Source organism: Trachinotus anak, unplaced genomic scaffold (genome assembly GCF_046630095.1).
Source record: "Trachinotus anak isolate AG129_WGS33_773 ecotype Australia unplaced genomic scaffold, CSIRO_AGI_Tana_v1 ptg000012l, whole genome shotgun sequence".
Classification (NCBI taxonomy): domain Eukaryota; kingdom Metazoa; phylum Chordata; class Actinopteri; order Carangiformes; family Carangidae; genus Trachinotus; species Trachinotus anak.
In genome coordinates, this window is record NW_027273863.1 from 21506330 (window position 1) to 21525764 (window position 19435).

Consider the following 19435-nt stretch of genomic DNA (forward strand, 5'->3'; position numbering starts at 1 on the left):
AATATAATGTAGTCAGCAGGCAGCAGCATTTACCATGCTGTTGTGACATTGGTATTGGTCATACTTGGAGCTATTTTGACTTTATAAAGAAAATCATCTCTTAACATGGTGATACATCTCTGTGTTTTGTAACTCTGCTGGGCCTTTAGGCTTTAGACAGACCAATAATGTACTAACCAAAGAAGAAGTGATTAGTCTGAGGTTACAAAGGCAAATCTGACTCATGGTCAATGGGAGAGAAGAAGAAAGACGAAGTGGATCAGACTGGCTTTGTTCCCTTTTCTTAACCAGCTCTGATCCAGCTGAGGATTTTAGTTTTAATCTGCATCTTGGAGGTGAAATGACACCTCTCCCACTTCTTCACCATTAGGGGAATATTTTTCCCTTCTCTCCTGCCATCGCTGCTCTTGTCTGTTTGACATTTCTATTAGAAGCTGCCGTGCAGGCTGACCGGCCTCTCAGCAGCACAGTGACGTGCAGATTCAGAGCTGCCTCACTCTAAATGTTGTATAAGATCATCTGAGAGAGCACACCTGAATTAATCATCCTATATGTACAGAGGATCACAGGAATGGACTCCTGTCACATCATTAACAAGATAACAAAGGTTGGATTTGCTGGTGATTTAGTGCTGAATTGTTTTTGTCTCACCCGCTCAAATATTAATAATGTTGAACCTGAGGAGACAAAAAGTCTGTGGAGACAAAAGCACAACATTAATTAGCATAGATATTGTTTGTCTCACAAATAATTAAAGACATCTCAGGACTAACAGGAGCTCTCTTGTCTAGCAATACACACTGTTATATGACATTGTGCTTGTTTACGGGCATGTGTTTTGAGTTTGGGTTTTATGCTCCCAGGTTTGGAGATTCCACCTCAATCAGTGGAAGTTAATGGAATTTTGTTTCAGTTGATCATAACATAAACAAATATACCTTTCAACTCCACCATCCACATTTGTCACACAGGCTCTCATTTCTTTCTGTCTTTCTTTCTCTGTCTCTAAGCCCAAACTGAAATAACCTTGATGGCAGCACCAGGGAACTTTAGAAAAGCTCCCTCCAGAGCCAGAGAAAACATTATCGAACTGAATGAATTGATCCTTTGTGTGTAAAATTGGAGGACGGGCACTGAACCTAGGTTTTTTTTTTATTATTCAATCCACAGGCCTTAGAGGCAACAGTTTTCTTTGGGACCCTTTCTTTGATAGAAAACTTTCCAATGAAAACCTTCAGAGTTATGTTTTGTAATTTGGGTGAAATGACCATTTAAATTTTAAATCAATATTTGTATTGGCTCTGCTTCTATAACAGGGACACAGACAATTGTCAGTCACTGCCAGATCGTTTTCCAGTACTTATATTGATCATCTCATGCCGGCAGATTGTTAAGGAACTACACCCTTTTCCCATCCTCTTATTTTCTTTTTCCAGGGGACTGCTGTTGAATCTGAGCCACCACCACTGAGCCATCAATGCTCAGGACAGATGAGCTTTGATTTAACAGAGGTTGCATTATTGCATTATTGCATTATCTCAAATGGCATGCGAATCCCCTGAGGTGGAAGATGTGAACTTTGAAAGGCCAGCTACTGTTGTTCTGCCCATCATATTATTCATATGTCTGAACTCTAGTGAAAAAGATTCATCCTAACAAGTGATGTACGAGTACTTTCACTGCCCTCATTTCCAGTCATAATGAGCTTCACCTGATGCAGACAAATGGTGACAAGCAGAGGAGCTGGGAGGAAGTCGCCCTCATGTTGACCAGCAATTTGTTTGGAAAACCTACAATTGATGAGCTGAAGGTTTAATATATCAGCCCTGTCCTTCCTGAATATCTCTGTCACAGAAGCTCATTAAAATTCTAAATTTATATTGACTGTGTTTGGATGCACTGATAACTGCTGCTGCTCTCTGCCCTGGAGCCAGCAGGGGAGCCTCTTTCTCTCCATTTATAACAGCTGATAACACCTATTTCCATTTCCTGGATGGTTAGTTCCTCCATTTAAAACACATTAAAAGTAGTAATAATTATCCTTGAACTATTTTATAATCTTTACTTCTTCTGTCTTAAGTCAGCATTTTTCGTATTTTAAAAGTGTGGCCAGAGTTGAGAGACAACACAACCTAAACTACCTAAAAGTGATGTATGAAACTATAATGGGGAACTATAGTAGGGAACTATAATGGCTTCATCCTTGATAAAAGTCCATCATAATGATAATATAATAATAACAGTAATAATTTAAACAAAACTGCTTGGCTGTAGCCCGTTTTGACCTGTAGAGGGCAGCCTGCAGCCTCACCGGAAGCAGGAACAGACATGTGACATTACACAGGAAGTAAATAAACTGCGTTCCCGCGCAGTTGAATCGGCTCAACAAGACCCCCACATTCACGGATAATCAAAATAAAATGGACGAGCTTTATATGGACAATATTGACGAATTTGTCAACGACCACAACAAGATAGTAAGTGAGCTCTGGAGTCTTTTGTGTAGGCGCCTCATTAACGTTTGAACCGAGTTAGCCTCGCTTTAATTAGCCTTTGAATTCCGTTAGCAAAACTGCCTGTTTAATGTTTGCTTGCTTTTCAGGGCAGTGTCTTCATCCAGCCTGGAGTAATTTACATCTTTGAACGATTTGTTGCGGTTTTTTGGGCAATTCGGCTCATGAATCATCCAGATAACAGTTCTTAACTTCAACAAAATCTGAATTTTAATAGTTGATTGTGTTACTGCTGTTAGCCGCCAACGGCAGTTTTTGAGATTTATCAAATGTCGAACAATAATCAAAGGTTGAAAATGTACTAAGTTAACGGGGGTGTTGGAAATGATGGAAATAAAAAAGCTGGTGAGCTCAGTGGGTTTTGGACAGACTGTACAGTAGGGTTATTGTGGTTCATTTTCACCCTTTGAACAGTTTTTGACTTTATAGTGTGTATTTTATTTTTTAGTGCTTTTTTTCCTCATTTATATGGCAAACTAAATGTCATGTGTTTTCCGTTTACCAGGTGACCTATAAATGGCTGAGTCTAACACTTGGAGTCCATGTCAACACAGCAAAACAGTGAGTGTCTCTCCTCCTCTTCATAAACAAGCCAAAGATTATTTCTCAAAATGAACCAGGCTTTGCTTGACAGGTTGTCTCTGATCACAAACACTACATCATACAGTCTATAAAACTGAGTGCATTTTTGACTCCGTTTCCTTCCTTTCTTTCTGTGTTTTATATACTGGTACTATAAATCTTTTCTACCTGCACTGCACACTCACAAATGCAAAACTGTTTATTTTTCTACAAAATCCTCTTATGAAAAATAAATAGGCCAAACTTCACAGTGTTTAATTTCACTTTAACTCAAAGCAACGGAACAAAAACTTTTCCTAAATAAAATACTGCATACTAACAGCAACAATAACAATTATAACATTCAATGCTAATTATCAGTACCAGAAATGTTAGGATACTGATAAAGACACATTTTCTCAGTACCCATGTATACATGCACTGGCTAATTGTAAAAAAAAAAAAAAAAAATTTTTTAAATACATAAATAAATAAACTGTATAAGTGTAGAGAACTTTTAAGAGTAGAGATGCAAGTAACAGTTACTTCCATTATCAATTAATTGGTCGATTATTTTCTTAAATCGTGACATTTAAGAAGCTATTGCAAGCAAAGTTTTAGCACTTTTGCTTACAAATGATTAAATCAGTCATCAAAATAATTGCAGCTCTAGTTTTTATAAGTCTCTGCATTAGAAATGTGTGCAGTAATAAACCAATTAAAAATAGTGTCTCGTCTACAGAATGCTGTACCATTACCTGGATCACAAGAGGAATGAAAGTTCAGCCCAGCTCCATGCCACCTATCTTGTGTCAGGGAAATTTGTGGACAATGGCCAAGCGGTAAGTAACAGGACCTGTTTTTGAATTGTTGGCGTGTTTCCAGACAAGCAAAACTTTCAATTTATTTTACTGACATTGTGTTTGCTTATCAGAGCCACAAGGTGTCAGTTGTCAGAGAGGACCAGCTGGAAGGTGTGTAAAGAAACCATGCACTATTTACTCTAGTTGCTTCTGTTTTTGGTCCAAAATTAAAATCATTTTTACCTTTGGCAATTTATGATAAGAGTCATTGTGCTCTTGTGTCCTTGAGTTTGATTATTTGTTTCCATTTTGTTTAGTTAGGGAGTTATCTGAAGCGTCTCACCTCGGGTGTTTATTTTGCAGATTTCAAAGCCAAGATGAGCTTGATAGTCAGTGTCCACGTCTACAGCATCCAGAAAGCTTTACTAAAAGACAGCAGTCCCCTCTACAGTGTTGACTATGATGCTGTGAAAGACAATCTTAAGAACTGCAGCAGGTATGTTGATCATATCGTTGTTTGCTGAAGTGGGCTCTAACACAGGCAAGGACAGTCTGGGAAAACATGGAAAGTCTGTCTTATAATTAAATGTATCCTATGGACATTTTGACCATAAGCTAAAAAGTCTCCTGTTGGATTGTGGCATTGCCAATATTTAGTTGAATATTTCCTTTCACTTGATATCCAGATACAGTGCGATCCGCTGTACCAGTGCAGTGCCCATGTCTTCTCTGGAGCTGCAGCAGACGAGAGAAATGCAACGGGCTCCCACACCAGAGCCTGTGGTAAAAAAACCTGACATGAATGGGGAGGCAAAACCATCCACCAAGCCACAAAAAGGCATCATGGGAATGTTTGCAAATAAAGCTACTCCTAAGAACCAGGACAGTGGCAAAGAGGTTAAATCAGAACAGAAAGAAGTTGCACCTGTGGTACGGCTTTGGTCTTGTAAATCTCCCTACAAAAAATAAATAAATAATAACCGGGGCAGTAGAAGGATGTAAGTAGATGTTTATAATTGTGTTTTTATATTTTAGGTTGATGCTCCCAAAAGCAAACCAGCTGCAAAAGCCAATCCAATGATGAACTTCTTTGGGACTCAAACAGCAAGTGAGTAGTATTTTCAGTGATGTACAAGGACATAGTCTCAGAGGTTTGTGCTCTAAATTTAGTTCTGTATATTTGTGTAAAATAGGGAATTCTTTTGCATCTATTAAATTCACTGACAGCTACAGTTTGATTTCTGCTTCCACACTTTTAAGTTCTGTGTTATGCAGCTCTGTATTTGCTGAGGCAGGTAACAAAAAAGTCACAGGTCTTATTGGAGTGTATACTGCTGTCAATTTTGAATGTGATAACCAGTGCAGTTTCAGATGTTACAAAGAGTCGTGTTGGCTACCTTCATTTCATTATTAAATTTCTTTCATTATTAAATTTCTTTCTTTCTTCAGAGAAACCTGAGAAAACTGTGAAGGAGGAAGAAGCAGCTCAGTCATCCTGCACAGCAGAGCAGCAACATCAGACTTCAAAACCTGAAGAGAAACGAGACACTGCTGCAAAGGAATCGCCAAAAGACACACAGAAAGATTCCAGGAGGTGTGTGTGTGTGTGTGTGCGTGCGTGCGTCCGCTTTTTATTCATGTAGGAAATCTGATTAAATATTTATTTAAAATAATCAAATGGTAATGATCTTGTGCTCATAAAATTAGAAGAGAAAGGCTGTTTGGATTTAACATTTCTTTTCCAAAGATTTCTTGAAGGTAGAGTGTTTGTTGGAATAAAGATTAACTTGATTCACCATAGTCAAAAATAGCTTTAAACTTATTTTGATAAAAGTTTGTTTGTTTTTTTTTTGTCTGTTTTTTTTTTGTTTGTTTTTTTTTTAAAGCAAAACCAAGCGAATGGAAGATTCTGACAGTGAGGAGGAAAAAATGGAAAAGAAAAAAAGGCGTAGGATTAAGAAACCTGAACCAGACAGCAGCGATGAAGATGGTGAGCTTTTCTTTTTTCAGCCATTTTGTGTATTGAAACCTTAAATGAACAATTTAAGTAAAAGGTCCTGACAATACATGAAAAATGATGAAATGGAAGTTGTTGTGCTGTCTTCCATAAAGTTATATTGAGTGAAGAGCAGATCCTCACTGCAGTGTGGGAAGATATAGTTTAGTTTATTCATATTGTAAAGTCAGAATATTCAAGACCCTTTTAAAAAGAGAGAATGTTGAAAAGGAAGTTTAATGTTAGAAAACTAATATTTGCTCATCGGTTCAGTCATTCCAGATTCTCCGCAGCAGATGGAAACAAAAGAAGCATCACCAAGTCCTAAAAAGGAGATTGAGTCTGTTTCACATTCTCATGTAAGTGTTTGATATTCTAGTGCTGATGTAACAACTGATCATCAAATCCATTTATTGCACCAGTGGTCTTTGATGAAGCTTTCCCTACGTGTTTAACATTGAATGACTGTTCGATCTTCTCTGTCATCATATGTTTTTATTCCACAGCAGAGTCCCTCTGAAACAAAGACGAGGAAGAGGAGACGGGTCCTGAAATCTCGTACCTTTGTGGATGACGAAGGATGCATTGGTATGAAAAACAGACACAGGAGTAAAAACACATCTTCTGACCTCAACAAACAAACAACTTTAATAAACTTTATATTTGTATCTTAACAAATGTGGTATCTCATAACAATGTGTGTTAATAATAATAATAATAATAATAATAATAATAACTGGTCAATATATAGTCAGAAAAAATATTTACTACTTTTGAAAAACCTTTGAATATTTCACAGAGGTGATGATTCTACTATAGGCTTTAGCTTTAATATTCTGCCATCTAAATATTTGCTGCTAAATGTTTTCTCTATAATCATCTGCTTTACAGTAAAAATTGTGCAAGTTGACCGGTTTTCAGATTGCTGCTTTCCAAAACTCAAAGATATTTAGTTTACTATTAAGCAACTATCAAAGAGCAAATATTCATGAAAATATGAAAAAAACAATTTAAACTATTACTTGATCATCAAAACAGTCAGTTGATGGAGTAATAATCAACTATTCATTTCAATTCTGTTCCAGTTTCATTGTAAGTTTTGTGTCTGTAATTTTCACCAATGTTGTATTTCTTTGTATTTAAATATGCTTCTAATTTGGTTTCCACATGTGTATGAATGGGATTTAAAGAAATACTTTATTATAATGCAGTTCAACAACACCACCACAGACTACAGCTGTATTCACATCGTCGAGCCTAAAATCCCAATAAAACAAAACCCACCACAAATCTCAATCACCTGTCTAATTTTATTAGTTTGGTTAATCCTGCAATATTTAATAACTCTTATTCATGTTTTTTTCCACAGTGACAGAAAAAGGCTATGAGAGTGAATCGTACTCTGAGGGAGAAGATAATTTTCAGGCCACCAAACAAGCTCCAAAGGATCCCGTCCCAGCAAAACTACCAGCAAGTAACAGAGAGGAGGAGAAGAAAAGTCAGAAGAAAAGCTCTGCGAATGCAAATAAAGGAACTAAACAAGCTTCCATTATGGGATTTTTCCAGAAGAAATAACAGTAGAGAGCATGAAGACACTTAGATCGGCACTGAGGAACAACAAGCTCTGCTACAGACTTTCTGTAATGATCATAAATGACTCTTAGATGAAACACATCATATGAAAAACAAATCACTTCTCAGAAGTACTTCAACACATGGACATGTCCAGTTCAGGATGACAAACATTTTAATTTTTGAACGTACCATTACAGATGTGAATGTAAGACCTACTCAATAAACGTTGTTGGAAACTGAAACTAAACATATGTCTTGCCTCAAAATCAACACAAGAAAGTGTCAAAAAATTGCTCCTGGGCTGTTACAAAAATGATGATACAATATTTATAGAACAAGATGTTACCATATCCTTGCTTTTCAGTTACTATATTCTCAGCACTTACAGGTGTACCAACATATTTTTCATAAATCAGCAGGACCCAGATGACACACAATATTTCTGTTTAAATGGTTTTATAACAGTCATGAGTACGACAACATTGCTTACTGTAAACTGCTCTAAGTTTATGTCCAATATCTAAAATGTGGAACATCAAAGTTGGTACTTTGTGTTGCATAACTACTTCAAACCTTGTATTACCCAAAAGTGTTTACTCAGTAATCAAGTGACCAAGGGCAAATGTGGCCCAGTCATATTGAATAGTTGTTTAGTTTACATATAAATATAAGTTAGTGTAAAATAAAAGACTGATACTTAAGTGCAGATCTAAACAGAATTGTGTCTTCATCATAATCATATATGAGCTAAGATGTAAGTGATGATTATTTTTATTCGTAACTTAACATGTTTTATATTTGATTAATCACTTGCTTTATAAAGGATTGAGAAATCCTCATAGCATCAGACCACACCTTCATACTTATTGTTTTTTCTGATGAGTGGTCATGAACCCCAAGGTATTTGAGTTACAGTTATATACTATAAACATGTAAACCAAATGAACTGGAGATGATTGTTCGGATTTTTTTTCTGAAGAAAAGGTTGAAAAGATATATCATTAAATTAGTTGATTAACTTTATATATTTGTCATTTAAATACATTTTTTTCTTAAAATTTCTTGTCACTGATGGGTAGAAGCTAATATGACACCAGAATGTGGAGTAATGTTACATTGCAGGTGATACTAAGCTGTTACTGCAGGGGTCCTTAGTTCAACAGTTTCCCCCTCCTCTCTGTTTTCTTTCTGCCAAGCTGGAGCTTCAACAGGACGACAAAGGATGGACAAACGCTGGAAGGCAAAAAAAACAAACAAACTGACACTCCTAAGGGACATTTTGGACACCTACAGAGCATCTAAAGGGAAGTGGATATCCAGATGGACTCAAATCCCCCGCAGCGCTAAAGCAATCCCCGGAACTCTCCTCCATTTTACACAGTTTTTGAGAGATTGATATGATGAGCTATTGGTTAACCATGTGATCAAAATCAGTTTTGTGTCCCCACTTCAGATATGGGAAACTATCCTTAAATGAAGAGTGAGGGGATGCTGCCCATTATATTCACTGCTATATTCACATGTGAAATGATTGTGGTATGTCATGAATGTAGGCTGTATATTATGTGTGGTCTCACATACAGCTTAAGCGGCATCTCTATTAAGATATAGCTATATAAATTAGAAAGTAGTCTCTTATAAATATTGTTAAATGTTATGGGGATGTTACAGTCGATGGCACAATTATATAGTACCGCAGCTGTTGGGGCCCATTACACTTACGGTTTTGAGTCATAGCCTTTTATATTTTTATTGCCCTTGTCAAAATTTTCCAAATCTGCAAGCTTTATGAAAAAGAAATGTTATTTTTTACCCACAACTCATTAGCCAGGAAAGGTTAACAACACTGAGGCTGAAAAATACAGGATTCTACATTTTCACTGGAGTCATTGTCAGTTAGTGGTAAATATGTTGAAGATTACCATAGAAGTGATTTTTAGGTCTTTTCGGTGATTCTGCACATTTGACATATTTAGTGTCAGTTCAGGACAATAATCTTAAAACCTCTTAAGACAGGAAGGAGAAAAATGAAGATGTCCAGGCAGGGACCAACAAGATGCAGGAGAGAGACTTTCAGCACATGAAGACAGGCAGCACAAATCACAAGACAGGACAGGCCCTGAATTGAAGAGAGATTTGCTGCTGCTACTGTTATGGAAAGGTATGTTTAGTCAGGTCCATATTTTGTGGTTAGTGCCCATTATATACACTGCTATATTCCCATGTTAAATGATTGTGGTAGGTCGTGTAGGCTGTACATTATGTCTGGTCTCACATACAGCTTAAGCAGCATCTCTGTGAAGATAAGGGTATGTGAATTAGAAAGCAGACTCTGATAATAATTGTTCAATGTTATAAGGATGTTATATTCAATGGTGTAATTATCCACACTTAGGCAATTACTGTATATTGTACCGCAGCGGGGCCCAGTAGCTGTTGGGGCCCATCACACTTATGGTTTTGAGTCTTTTATACTTTAATTAACCTTGTTGAATTTTCCAAAGCTGCACGAATCGTGAAAAGTAAATATTAGTTCAACCCACAACTTATTTAATTTGGTTACATTCTTCTCAAAAGTTATGAAGTAAAACCTGCTGGGGAATCCTATTGTGTCCAATGAGCTTGTTTGCTGTCATTTCTGATAACTTTTGTAACTGGATGTCAGTTTTTTTTCTCAACCTTTGAGCAAGAAGCAAGTTATTCGGCCTATGGGCGACTCGGGTAGCAGCCTAATTATTTAAGAAACCCAAGCAAACAAGCGGCGCACAGAGGAGGAAAGATAGAAGAGAAGAGGATGAGTTCACGGCTGAACTGACAATATTAGTTGAGTTTTTACTCAGTGCTTCAAGTTCATCGAATGCTGGTATTGTTGACGTGCAGCCGAAGGCTAACATTAGCTGGGTTGGCTGTACTGTCAATAGAGAACAGCAGAGAAGGAATTTGGAACTTGAGCAGTGTTGTCAATGACTTTGCTGAGCGTCAGACGCATTGGATGAACTTTTAATCGGTGAGTATAGCTTTCTCTTTATGGAATGGGATCAGGGATTTAAATCTATACTACAGACTTATCCTTGATTCAGCTTCAACTGTTTTACTGAGAGTAGTTATGATATTGCAGCACAACATGTGTGGAAACTAAACTTGCCAATTAACTGTTAAGAGGCAGCAGTAGCAGTCAAACGCGCAAATTACAAGAATTTATCATCGCTGTGTAAGAGCTTCTGTAAGTTTGTGAAATTTTAGACTGCTGGGTTCTGCTTGCTTATCTGCAAAAGTTACCACACACCACTGATCTATAGCTGTGTAATTATTACCTCTCATATGTTGGAAAATGCACAGCTACATAATATGTGTGTGTGATAACATGTGGCTGCTGTGCCATTGATGATGAATGATGAATTCTATAAATGCAAGTGATTGTGTGATTAGGTGCTGTCATCATTTCATTTATACTGTGTAGACCTATGATGAGTTGTGCCTTTCTTGATGGCTGGTCTATGCTTACTAGCACACTGTGTAAGGTACCTTTGAGGCTAGCAGCTTGAGTCTACATAAACCACTACTAGCACCAGACACCCCAATCTCAGCCCAAACTGTCAGTGGTCATGTTCAAATTGTGGGTAATGTAGGCACCAGGCTTGACAAGGCTGATGAATGCACAGATTAAAAAAAAGATTATCTGTGGTTCTGCTGAATGAATTTAGTCCAGTAGTGTCATAAAGTGAGCACTACAGTGAAAGTGTCTGTTTTTCTCCCACAATACAAAATTCTTTTTTGAGCACTGACCTGTCTGAAGGTTCCTGGGGTCAAACCCATCTGTCCAGCTGCCCACAGTGGCACCATGAGAACAGAGGAGAGAGTCATGGTCCATCCCAGTGCATATGCCCAGTCAGGGTAAACATACCAGTCATTAACCCTGAGGTGTTTGTAATCAACCAGGTACGAGATGAAGGAAATCTGTGAGGATGAGAATTACAGATCCAAGACCGAAGAAAAATAAATAAAAACCACTCACTAAAAAAAGTATGTGAAGTCATTGGCAGCCAGTGCGAAGGGCCAGACTGTTCAGTGTGTTAATCGTCTTTTGCCTCACCAGTGTCAGCAGAGGAATGATGTATTTCCAGCACAGTTTAAAGAAAATACACGGTGTCTGTCCCGTCATGTCCTCAATGATGTTTAAAATGCGGTTAGCACCTAATGGAAGTTCAAATTGTTCATTCACATTTAAAAAGTAATTTAAAATTATTCTGCAAAAGATAAAAAGATAAATAGGTAAAGATAGAGGGATTTTTATTGATTGATTTTTATTATTTTAAATTTGTTTTTACAGAGTGTACATTGTGTCTGCCTCCAGAACATAGATACATCAGTACAGTACATATCCTCAATCACTACATATACACATATAGCCAATGATATGGAGACGAGAGTGTGATCAAGCCAGGATGACAATCTGTTAAAAAGATTAAAATTCAAAGGTTCAGATGTTAAAACTTTTATTCCGATGTTAATGTGATCGGTCTGACTAAATGTATTGGAAGTACCATCCGCCCTGTCATACTCAAGAACCCGCCTGCAGAAGAAGTAGAAAATTTTAAGTACTTGGGCAGAATCATGTACTAATTATGGAGATCCTCAGAGAAGTTTCTATTTTCTTTGTAAATGCTCCCTCAGCGCGGCATGACACTCATCACAATGTCAGTTACCATAGGCATACAGATTTACAGACACACAATTGCACATCTCTGGTTTACTTGCCAACCCCAGTTCTGAATTTGCTCTTTCTTCCTGTCTTCCCTGCCTGTCTGCTTTAATGTGTAAAAAAAGTAGAACATTTTTGAAGTTGTCCTTCTACAACTAAAACAGAAAGGAAGTCCCTACACTGTTTGGCTGTCTGACTATCAAGGCATTTCTTTCCATAAATAGCCAAATCACATCAACAAAAAGGTGTAATTAAGAAAATAGGTAAGTGATTTTTACTCACCAAAAGTCCAGCCCAAAGCCAGGCATTGACATACAGCCAAAAAGTCCTGGCAGGCTCTGGTGCAACCGTAATAATCAATAAGCAGAAATATGTAAATGCCTCCCTGGAAGAGACAAATATGACTGAAGTCATTCACATCAATGTGCTTTTTATGTTAAAATATGCTTCTCTGTCAATATTTTTCTTTACCTGAGTAACCAGGGTCAGATGTACGAGGAAGAAGGATGAACAGACGAAGAGGACAAAGATCTCATGCCTCACTTGTGTACGCAACAGCCTCGGAAACAAGTCGGTCACAGATGTGATAGCACTATCAACTGTCACAAACTGGGGGCAAAATGAAATGCTAACACTTGTGATTTCTGTGTCGACCTTCAACTATGATTAATTAATGGGTAATACAGTAATCTTACATGTGTGTCAGCACCTAACAGAATGAGCATCAGGAAAAAGCAAACAGTCCAGAACTGTGGCAAAGGCATCATAGCTGTGGCCTGAGGGTAAGTAATGAAGGCCAAACCTGGACCTGTATATTAGAATTAAACATGCACGCACACACACATATAAACATTCACATACACATTCATATACACATTCACATACAGGTGTGTGTATGTATGTTTATCTTTTTGTTTGGATTTTCAAACATTAACTTTTAGAGTTATACCTGACTCGACCACATTATCAATGGAAACGCCCTGTTTCTGAGCCATGAATCCCAGTACAGAGAAGACAACAAATCCAGCAACAAAACTGGTTCCACTGTTCAGCAGACACAGCCAAAAGCAGTCTCTGGAGGTCAAGGTAAGACAGACAAGAGGCCATTGTTATTTTTGTTTTGACATTTCAATAGTTGCCTAAACAAATAGGACATAAAAAATATATTTATGATGGCAAAACCTTCTTCTAACCTCTATGTAAATTGCACTTACTTGTAACAGTTGTTGTTGTACTCATTATGGCTGCTCAGAACATTCAGAGTCCCTGCTGTCAGGCTATAGGAGAAAAATATTTGAGATCCTGCCTCGATCCACACCTGTAATATGAGGAAAAATGCAAACTTGTAACTTCTTCAGCTAACCCTAACCCTAACTTTCGGCCACACTACTGATATGACTCGGGATGGTAGTGTTGGCTAAACAGTCAATCCACCACTTTGGTCCCGAGTGAAGTATCTTAACAAATACTGAATGGATTTGCATTAAATTCTTTACAAATGCTTGTGGTCCCCACAGGATGAGTCTTACTGACTTTGGGTCACCATGAGGTTCACATTTGTGTTTTTGAGTGAAATGTCTTTAAAACTAATACATTGATTACCATGAAATTTAGGACAAACATTTATGTTCTCCTCAGGATAAATTCTAATCACTTTGACACTTGACTGTTTATCTAGTGCTATCCCATCAGCCTCAGGTGTTTTTTGTGTTCAGTGATTCTTATCAAATATTAGCATAATAAAACAGTACACTAAATGGTGAACATCGTAAAAAAATTATACCTGCTAAACATCAGTATGTTATCATAGTGACATTGGCATGAAGCTCAAAGAACTGCTGCAGTACTGTACAGCCTCACAATTGGACGAAGATCTAATACACATGTCTGTACTGATAGTCCACACCGCACACATGAAAGAATCTAAAATATAAATAATCCAAAAAAAACTACAACCAGTTTTTACATTGTGTTCCTCTTTAATAATACCCAAGAAATTGTCAAGTTATCAAACAGGTCACCTCAAGGTTAGTCAGCTGGTTCAGATCTGGATACAGGTAATAGTAAATTCCTTGCCAAGCTCCAGGTAGACTCAGACCTCTGATGAGCAATATCAGGAGCATCACATAGGGGAAAGTGGCTGTAAAGTAGGCTACCTGAACAGAAAAAAATGTAAGTATAATTTTCAATAATGCTTACAGTTTAAGATTCTTAAAATAATTCTGCTAAGGCTGCATGGGATGCAAATTTCAGTTGGAATGATTGTTTTTGCATTTCATTTTCCCTGAAAGAAGATTTTAAAATGGTGATGATGCAGTTTTTGTTGGCCCTTGTACCAAACTAGCATGTTCTGTTACGTCTGGAGAATATCATTTGTAGGCTGGGGTGTCTCTGTAGCACCACAACTCTTATAGTGCTAACAAACACATTTTACCTTTATCCAAAAAACAGCAGCTCCTGCAATGTTTTTTGTTTCGCAGCTCCTGCGATTTTGATATTGCACTTTGCCATATTGTGATTTAGATTATATTTTGATTTATTGTGGAGCCCTAATTTCCACTGACCTTTCCAGAGGATCTGACACCTTTCCAGATACTGAAGTAGCAGAACACCCAGCAGGCCAGCAGACACAAGGCCAGCTCCCATCTCACACTGCCAAGCTCCTCAATGCCTCCAGACATGGCCAGTGCACGTCGTCTGAGAGGACAACGAGGAACAAAAAAATGCCAGCGTCATACAGATTTTAACTTTTTCATATTACTCTATTACTGACAGATTATTGGATATTGTCCTTATATAAAATAGATTTTGATTTAGATTTTGTCACTCCTGTTCACTTCATAGTGATACAGTAGGCTAATAATTTCATTATTAGTTAGACTCACTCCCAGAACTCAGTTGCAGCAGATGTGGCCTGTGTTGCTGTGAGATTAGATGAATTGAAAGGCTTTAGACCAAGACAGTGAGCTGGGTTTGGGAACAAGGGTCAAAGATTACATAATGGTAAATGTGAGAGGAATCAATTATATGCAAAACAATACTATTTTATAGTCAATTACAATACATCATGATAGACAAATTTATCCTGTAAGAGGATAATTTGTGTAGGTGTCAATCATATGATGAATTTACACACATTACAAAATTTTCACATATAACTACTGTTATTAGTACTGTACCAACAGAAAACAGACAATTGTACAAATGACCAGTCAGGACACTCTGGATAAAACATCTTGCTTGCAAAATTAATCTCTGGTAAGAGTTTACCTGTATTCCAGGTGTTGTCACAGCTGGCCCATGGAAGCTGAGACCTGAATGAGAACACCAGGTAGAAGAGAGCCCAGACTTGAACTAATATGTAGCTGAAGTCATAAAGTTTCATCATCATAAGTCCATATCCAATTCCTGAAATAAAAATCAATTCAAATGTTTATATCTATGGAGGTAATTCAAATTCTCCTGTTGATCTTGCATTTTACCTCAACACACACACCAACTCACCTTGTGCCAGTGGACACAGTTTCCTCCAGCAGGTGATGAATCCTTCCTGGGTGTACTGACCCACGGAGCTCTCCAGCAGGAACAGAGGTATCCCACACACCACAGCTAACAGACCATATGGCACCAGAAAGGCACCTGCAGTAAATACAGAGGTGTGTGTTGTCATGGAGATGATGAATTAAATCGAAAGTTTGAACTCACTCATCTCTCGTCAACACAAAAGGTTTCCACTTGCAGTGTATAATATTCACCTCCACCGTTCTTGTAGCAGAGGTAAGGAAATCTCCACACATTACCCAAACCGACCACATTTCCTGCAACAACCAGGATATATTCAGTTTTATTTGCCCACTGTCCTCTGTCTCCATCTCTTCCGTCTCTTTCTCTTTTTCGTCTTTCTCTGTTCATTTCAAGATCAAGAACTTAATTCCTTGTGTGTTTCTGTATCAAATTTCCTGCTTCATGTCTTTTATTTATCTGACTACACCCTGCCCTCAAAACAGAAATTGATGTATGTAAATTGATGTGTAGACTCCAGGCTAAACCAGTAATTCCAGTGTTGACATTAGTTTAGTTATTTGATGTGTGGTTGTGAGAAGTAGTCATGCATAGTCAGTGTGTTGTCTGCAGTACATTCAGATCAGCGTGCTGTAGTGATGGGAATTTTTTTTTAGTGAGCCGGATCATTTGGCTCAGCTCACCAAGAAGAGCCGGCTCATTCGGCTCCCAAACGGCTCTCCATTTTACCACTTATACCTTTTAGAATTCAGCCAAATTTAGCACTGTTTTGACTTGTGATTTGTATTTGAACACATATCACTTAAATTTCAATAAATTGCTGTAACCAATTGCATTTACAGTTGTAAAATCCCTTGTAACTCTCTAACTTGCTTGAGGAACCACTCTGCTACACAAAGCAAATGCCTATAAAAACCTAAGCATAGAAATTAAAATAGGACAGCTATTGACATTTAAATTTTTTTATTTAAACACACACACACACACCTAACAAAACAAGTAAAGTCCTGAAAAAAATAGAAATAGAAATACAGCAATCAAGTAAATGTGCTTTGTTAAAATAAAACCAAAATGTTTTTGGTATAGAGTAAAAATAATAATAAATAAACAACATAATAAAAAGAAATATAATACAATGTGCAAAACAGCAGCATCCAACAGTTTTAGGTGTCTCTATGAACTAACCACCATCATCTAACTGTAACTTTTCCGAAGGCGAAAAGTGTAAAAAAAAAAAAAAAACAGCTCGTGAGCCAGCTCCCATCGTTCACTTAAAAGAGCCGGCTCTTTGACTAGCGTGCTGCCAGTTTAGAGAAGCAGCTGGGAGCACTTGCACAGAAGCTGAGCGATGTGCTGCTGTGCACGGCGCCTGGAGAAAAAACAGATTTTAGACGCTTTTAAAAGATGCCCACTGAAACAATCCACCATGTGTTGAAATGTACGCTTAATTTAAAATATTTTCAGTGCTTTAACTTTCAGCTGACCTGCTGTTGTGGCATATTACAGTGAGCACCATAAGTGTGCTTGTGCTTAGGAATACAGTAGTTAAGCAGTTGAGAAAAATGTAGTACCAAATCAAAGGGCTGTCCTAAATTCCCGTTAGCGAACATGACCTAGCAATGTTTGTGGTGTTCATGCCTTTTGGGGGATTTTTTAATGCAAATATCGGACAAATGATACGGTTTGCTGTGCGGTTAATTGACTGACAGAATGTGAGGAACTCAGTGCTCCTGCTTTTTTGAGTTGAGTGAATTTCTAATATTTTATTTATACGTTGGCACGATTTGGCAAGAATCGGTGTCTGCGCTCATCATACTGACTTGTTAGCTTAGCTCACTAACTAGCTAATTAGCCAGCAAATACATTAGGCTTGGGTAGCCTTCAAGCAAGACGCTCAGCTGTGCTAACGATGCTAATGGGTGCATATGCTTGCCACAGTTGTTTAACACGTGTTGTGATAAATTCTGTTCCCCATCAGATAGTGTTTCCCTTCCATTACAGCTATGTTTCCTGTAGCACCCCTCCTCATTGGTTAGGGTCACTATAAGGTTACATGTTAAGGTTAAGGGAAACACTATGGTTCCACTAGGGTTCCACACACCGAAGTTTCTGGATTTGCCGGGAGTTAGGCAGAGTCAGGCACTGCCAAGATGGCGATGGTGGAGCAGCCCACTCTAAGCTTCAAATCGCTCTTCAGAACATTGACATCACTGGGGAGGGTACATCAATCTATATTCACCTTTTATGATTTAGACATATTTAGATCTCTTCTACATTAAACACCAGGAGCATATATACAGTATGATAGTCGACATTTCCATTCAATTTGACGTCAAAGGTCACACTAAGCTGTCACTGCAGACGTCCTCAGTTCCAAACTTGTGCCCTCCTCTCCCAGTTTTCTCCTCTATTTTCAGCAGGATGACAAAGGACGGACAAACGCTGCAATGCAGGAAAAGAACAAGATGGGTCAGGTTCCACACTAAATGTGGAACTTAAAGGAAACATTTTGAGCCCTTAAATGCTGTGCCTTCAATTAAATGCACGCAGTAGACTAAACATTTTTACCTCCTTTTTGTCATTTTTATGCAAAGTGTTCTCAAGTTACTCCGCAGATTTATCTCCTGGTTTATGACCTGTGAAAACTCTTTGAGCACTGACCTGCCCGAAAGCCAAATGACGACCTCTCATGTCCTCATTGATGTTAAGAAAGCGGTCAGCACCTGATGGAAGTTCAGAATGTACATTTAGTCCAGTTTAATATTTTAATTATACTGCAAAATGTTAAGACAAGAGTTTGATCCAGACAACTGGATGACATGTGAAAATGAACATTTGCTGTCATTCTGCAGATATAATCAGGCTGAACAAAGCTACTGATCTTTTTTATTGGTATATTTGACATTTTTGAAATGAAGAATATTTCTGTGACTATTAGTATTGTATAGCATATTACACAAATTCTTTTTGTCGTTCAATATTGTCAAAAATCATATAAAGTTAAATCATAAGTCAGCAGGTATTTTACGTTTATTTTTTTAATGTAAAGTCAAATCCCATGAAAAGATCAAAAGCAAAATGATTAGAATTCGAGCCATAAAAATCAACGAGTTGGAATAGGTATATTCCTCCCTACAGCAGAAAGAGCCAAGATTTGAATTAATAAAATATAATAATGTACAATTTTTTAATGAAAATATTTTTGATTTACTTCATTAACAAGGGTCAAATGTATGAGGAAGCTGGATAAGCAGATGATAAGGACGAAGATCTTGTGCCTGAATGGTGCACAGGGCAACTTCGAAAACAAGTTGGTCACTGTGGTGATAAATAATGTATTTAATATTCTTGTAATTCAAAAATTTCACAGTATTCTTTGTAGTCTATTTTTTTGACAAACCACCTCTTTGCTCTTTATTGATACATCCATATTATTCATACTCACAATAAGACTCTCAAGACACAACATAACCCCGACGAGGCACAACCAACACCAAGTGAAAACCTATCTAACATATATGATAGCTCTATTAAATAATGCTATTTATTTAATGTTACATGCTGGAGTGGTGTTTGTGTATGTGTGTGTTGTGCCCTCGGCCCCTCCCCTTTTTCCAGCAGGCGAATCAGCACAGCTGTACCTGGTTTGACAATCAGAGCTGGAGTATAAGGAGGATTGAGGAGGCCTGGTCTTGGCCAGTGGGTCAGACGGCAGCGTGAAGGCTGTGTGCGTGTGAGCGAGCGTGTGAGCGAGTGGTACTAC

General features: G+C 37.7%; 2 protein-coding genes and 1 long non-coding RNA gene across 5 annotated transcripts; 2 read left to right on the forward strand and 1 right to left on the reverse strand.

The window, feature by feature from the left end:
* Window positions 1–2317: 2317 nt before the first annotated feature.
* pold3 (polymerase (DNA-directed), delta 3, accessory subunit) lies at window positions 2318–8162 on the forward strand. Of its 2 annotated transcripts, none has more exons than XM_071491599.1 (12): window positions 2318–2477; window positions 3019–3074; window positions 3817–3916; window positions 4009–4048; window positions 4241–4373; window positions 4564–4807; window positions 4913–4985; window positions 5327–5471; window positions 5764–5867; window positions 6147–6232; window positions 6380–6461; window positions 7243–8162. In XM_071491599.1, the coding sequence occupies exons 1-12, from the start codon at window positions 2421–2423 to the stop codon at window positions 7446–7448; spliced, it is 1326 nt and encodes a 441-aa protein (XP_071347700.1). In that variant the 5' UTR covers window positions 2318–2420; the 3' UTR covers window positions 7449–8162. The 2 variants fall into 2 exon arrangements, with proteins under 2 accessions (XP_071347700.1, XP_071347701.1); XM_071491600.1 differs by having other exon boundaries at window positions 6383–6461; window positions 7243–7695.
* Window positions 8163–8544: 382 nt separating this feature from the next.
* On the reverse strand, window positions 8545–16440 carry LOC139629155 (sodium- and chloride-dependent GABA transporter 3-like). 2 transcript variants are annotated; one of them, XM_071491598.1, is made up of 14 exons: window positions 15906–16440; window positions 15655–15789; window positions 15421–15558; window positions 15036–15117; window positions 14715–14847; window positions 14172–14306; window positions 13365–13468; window positions 13100–13224; window positions 12846–12958; window positions 12622–12759; window positions 12433–12535; window positions 11542–11642; window positions 11235–11405; window positions 8545–8681 (listed from the first exon to the last, which is right to left on the reverse strand). In XM_071491598.1, exons 1-14 carry the CDS (start codon window positions 16060–16062, stop codon window positions 8577–8579), a joined length of 1740 nt encoding a protein of 579 aa, XP_071347699.1. In that variant the 5' UTR covers window positions 16063–16440; the 3' UTR covers window positions 8545–8576. The 2 variants fall into 2 exon arrangements, 1 of the variants encoding a protein (XP_071347699.1); XR_011692914.1 differs by lacking the exon at window positions 8545–8681 and having other exon boundaries at window positions 11372–11405; window positions 11542–11901.
* LOC139629159 (uncharacterized) lies at window positions 8550–13341 on the forward strand. The gene is made up of 3 exons (XR_011692918.1): window positions 8550–10455; window positions 12857–12932; window positions 13092–13341. It is a non-coding gene; the product is annotated as an uncharacterized lncRNA (long non-coding RNA).
* Window positions 16441–19435: the final 2995 nt, after the last annotated feature.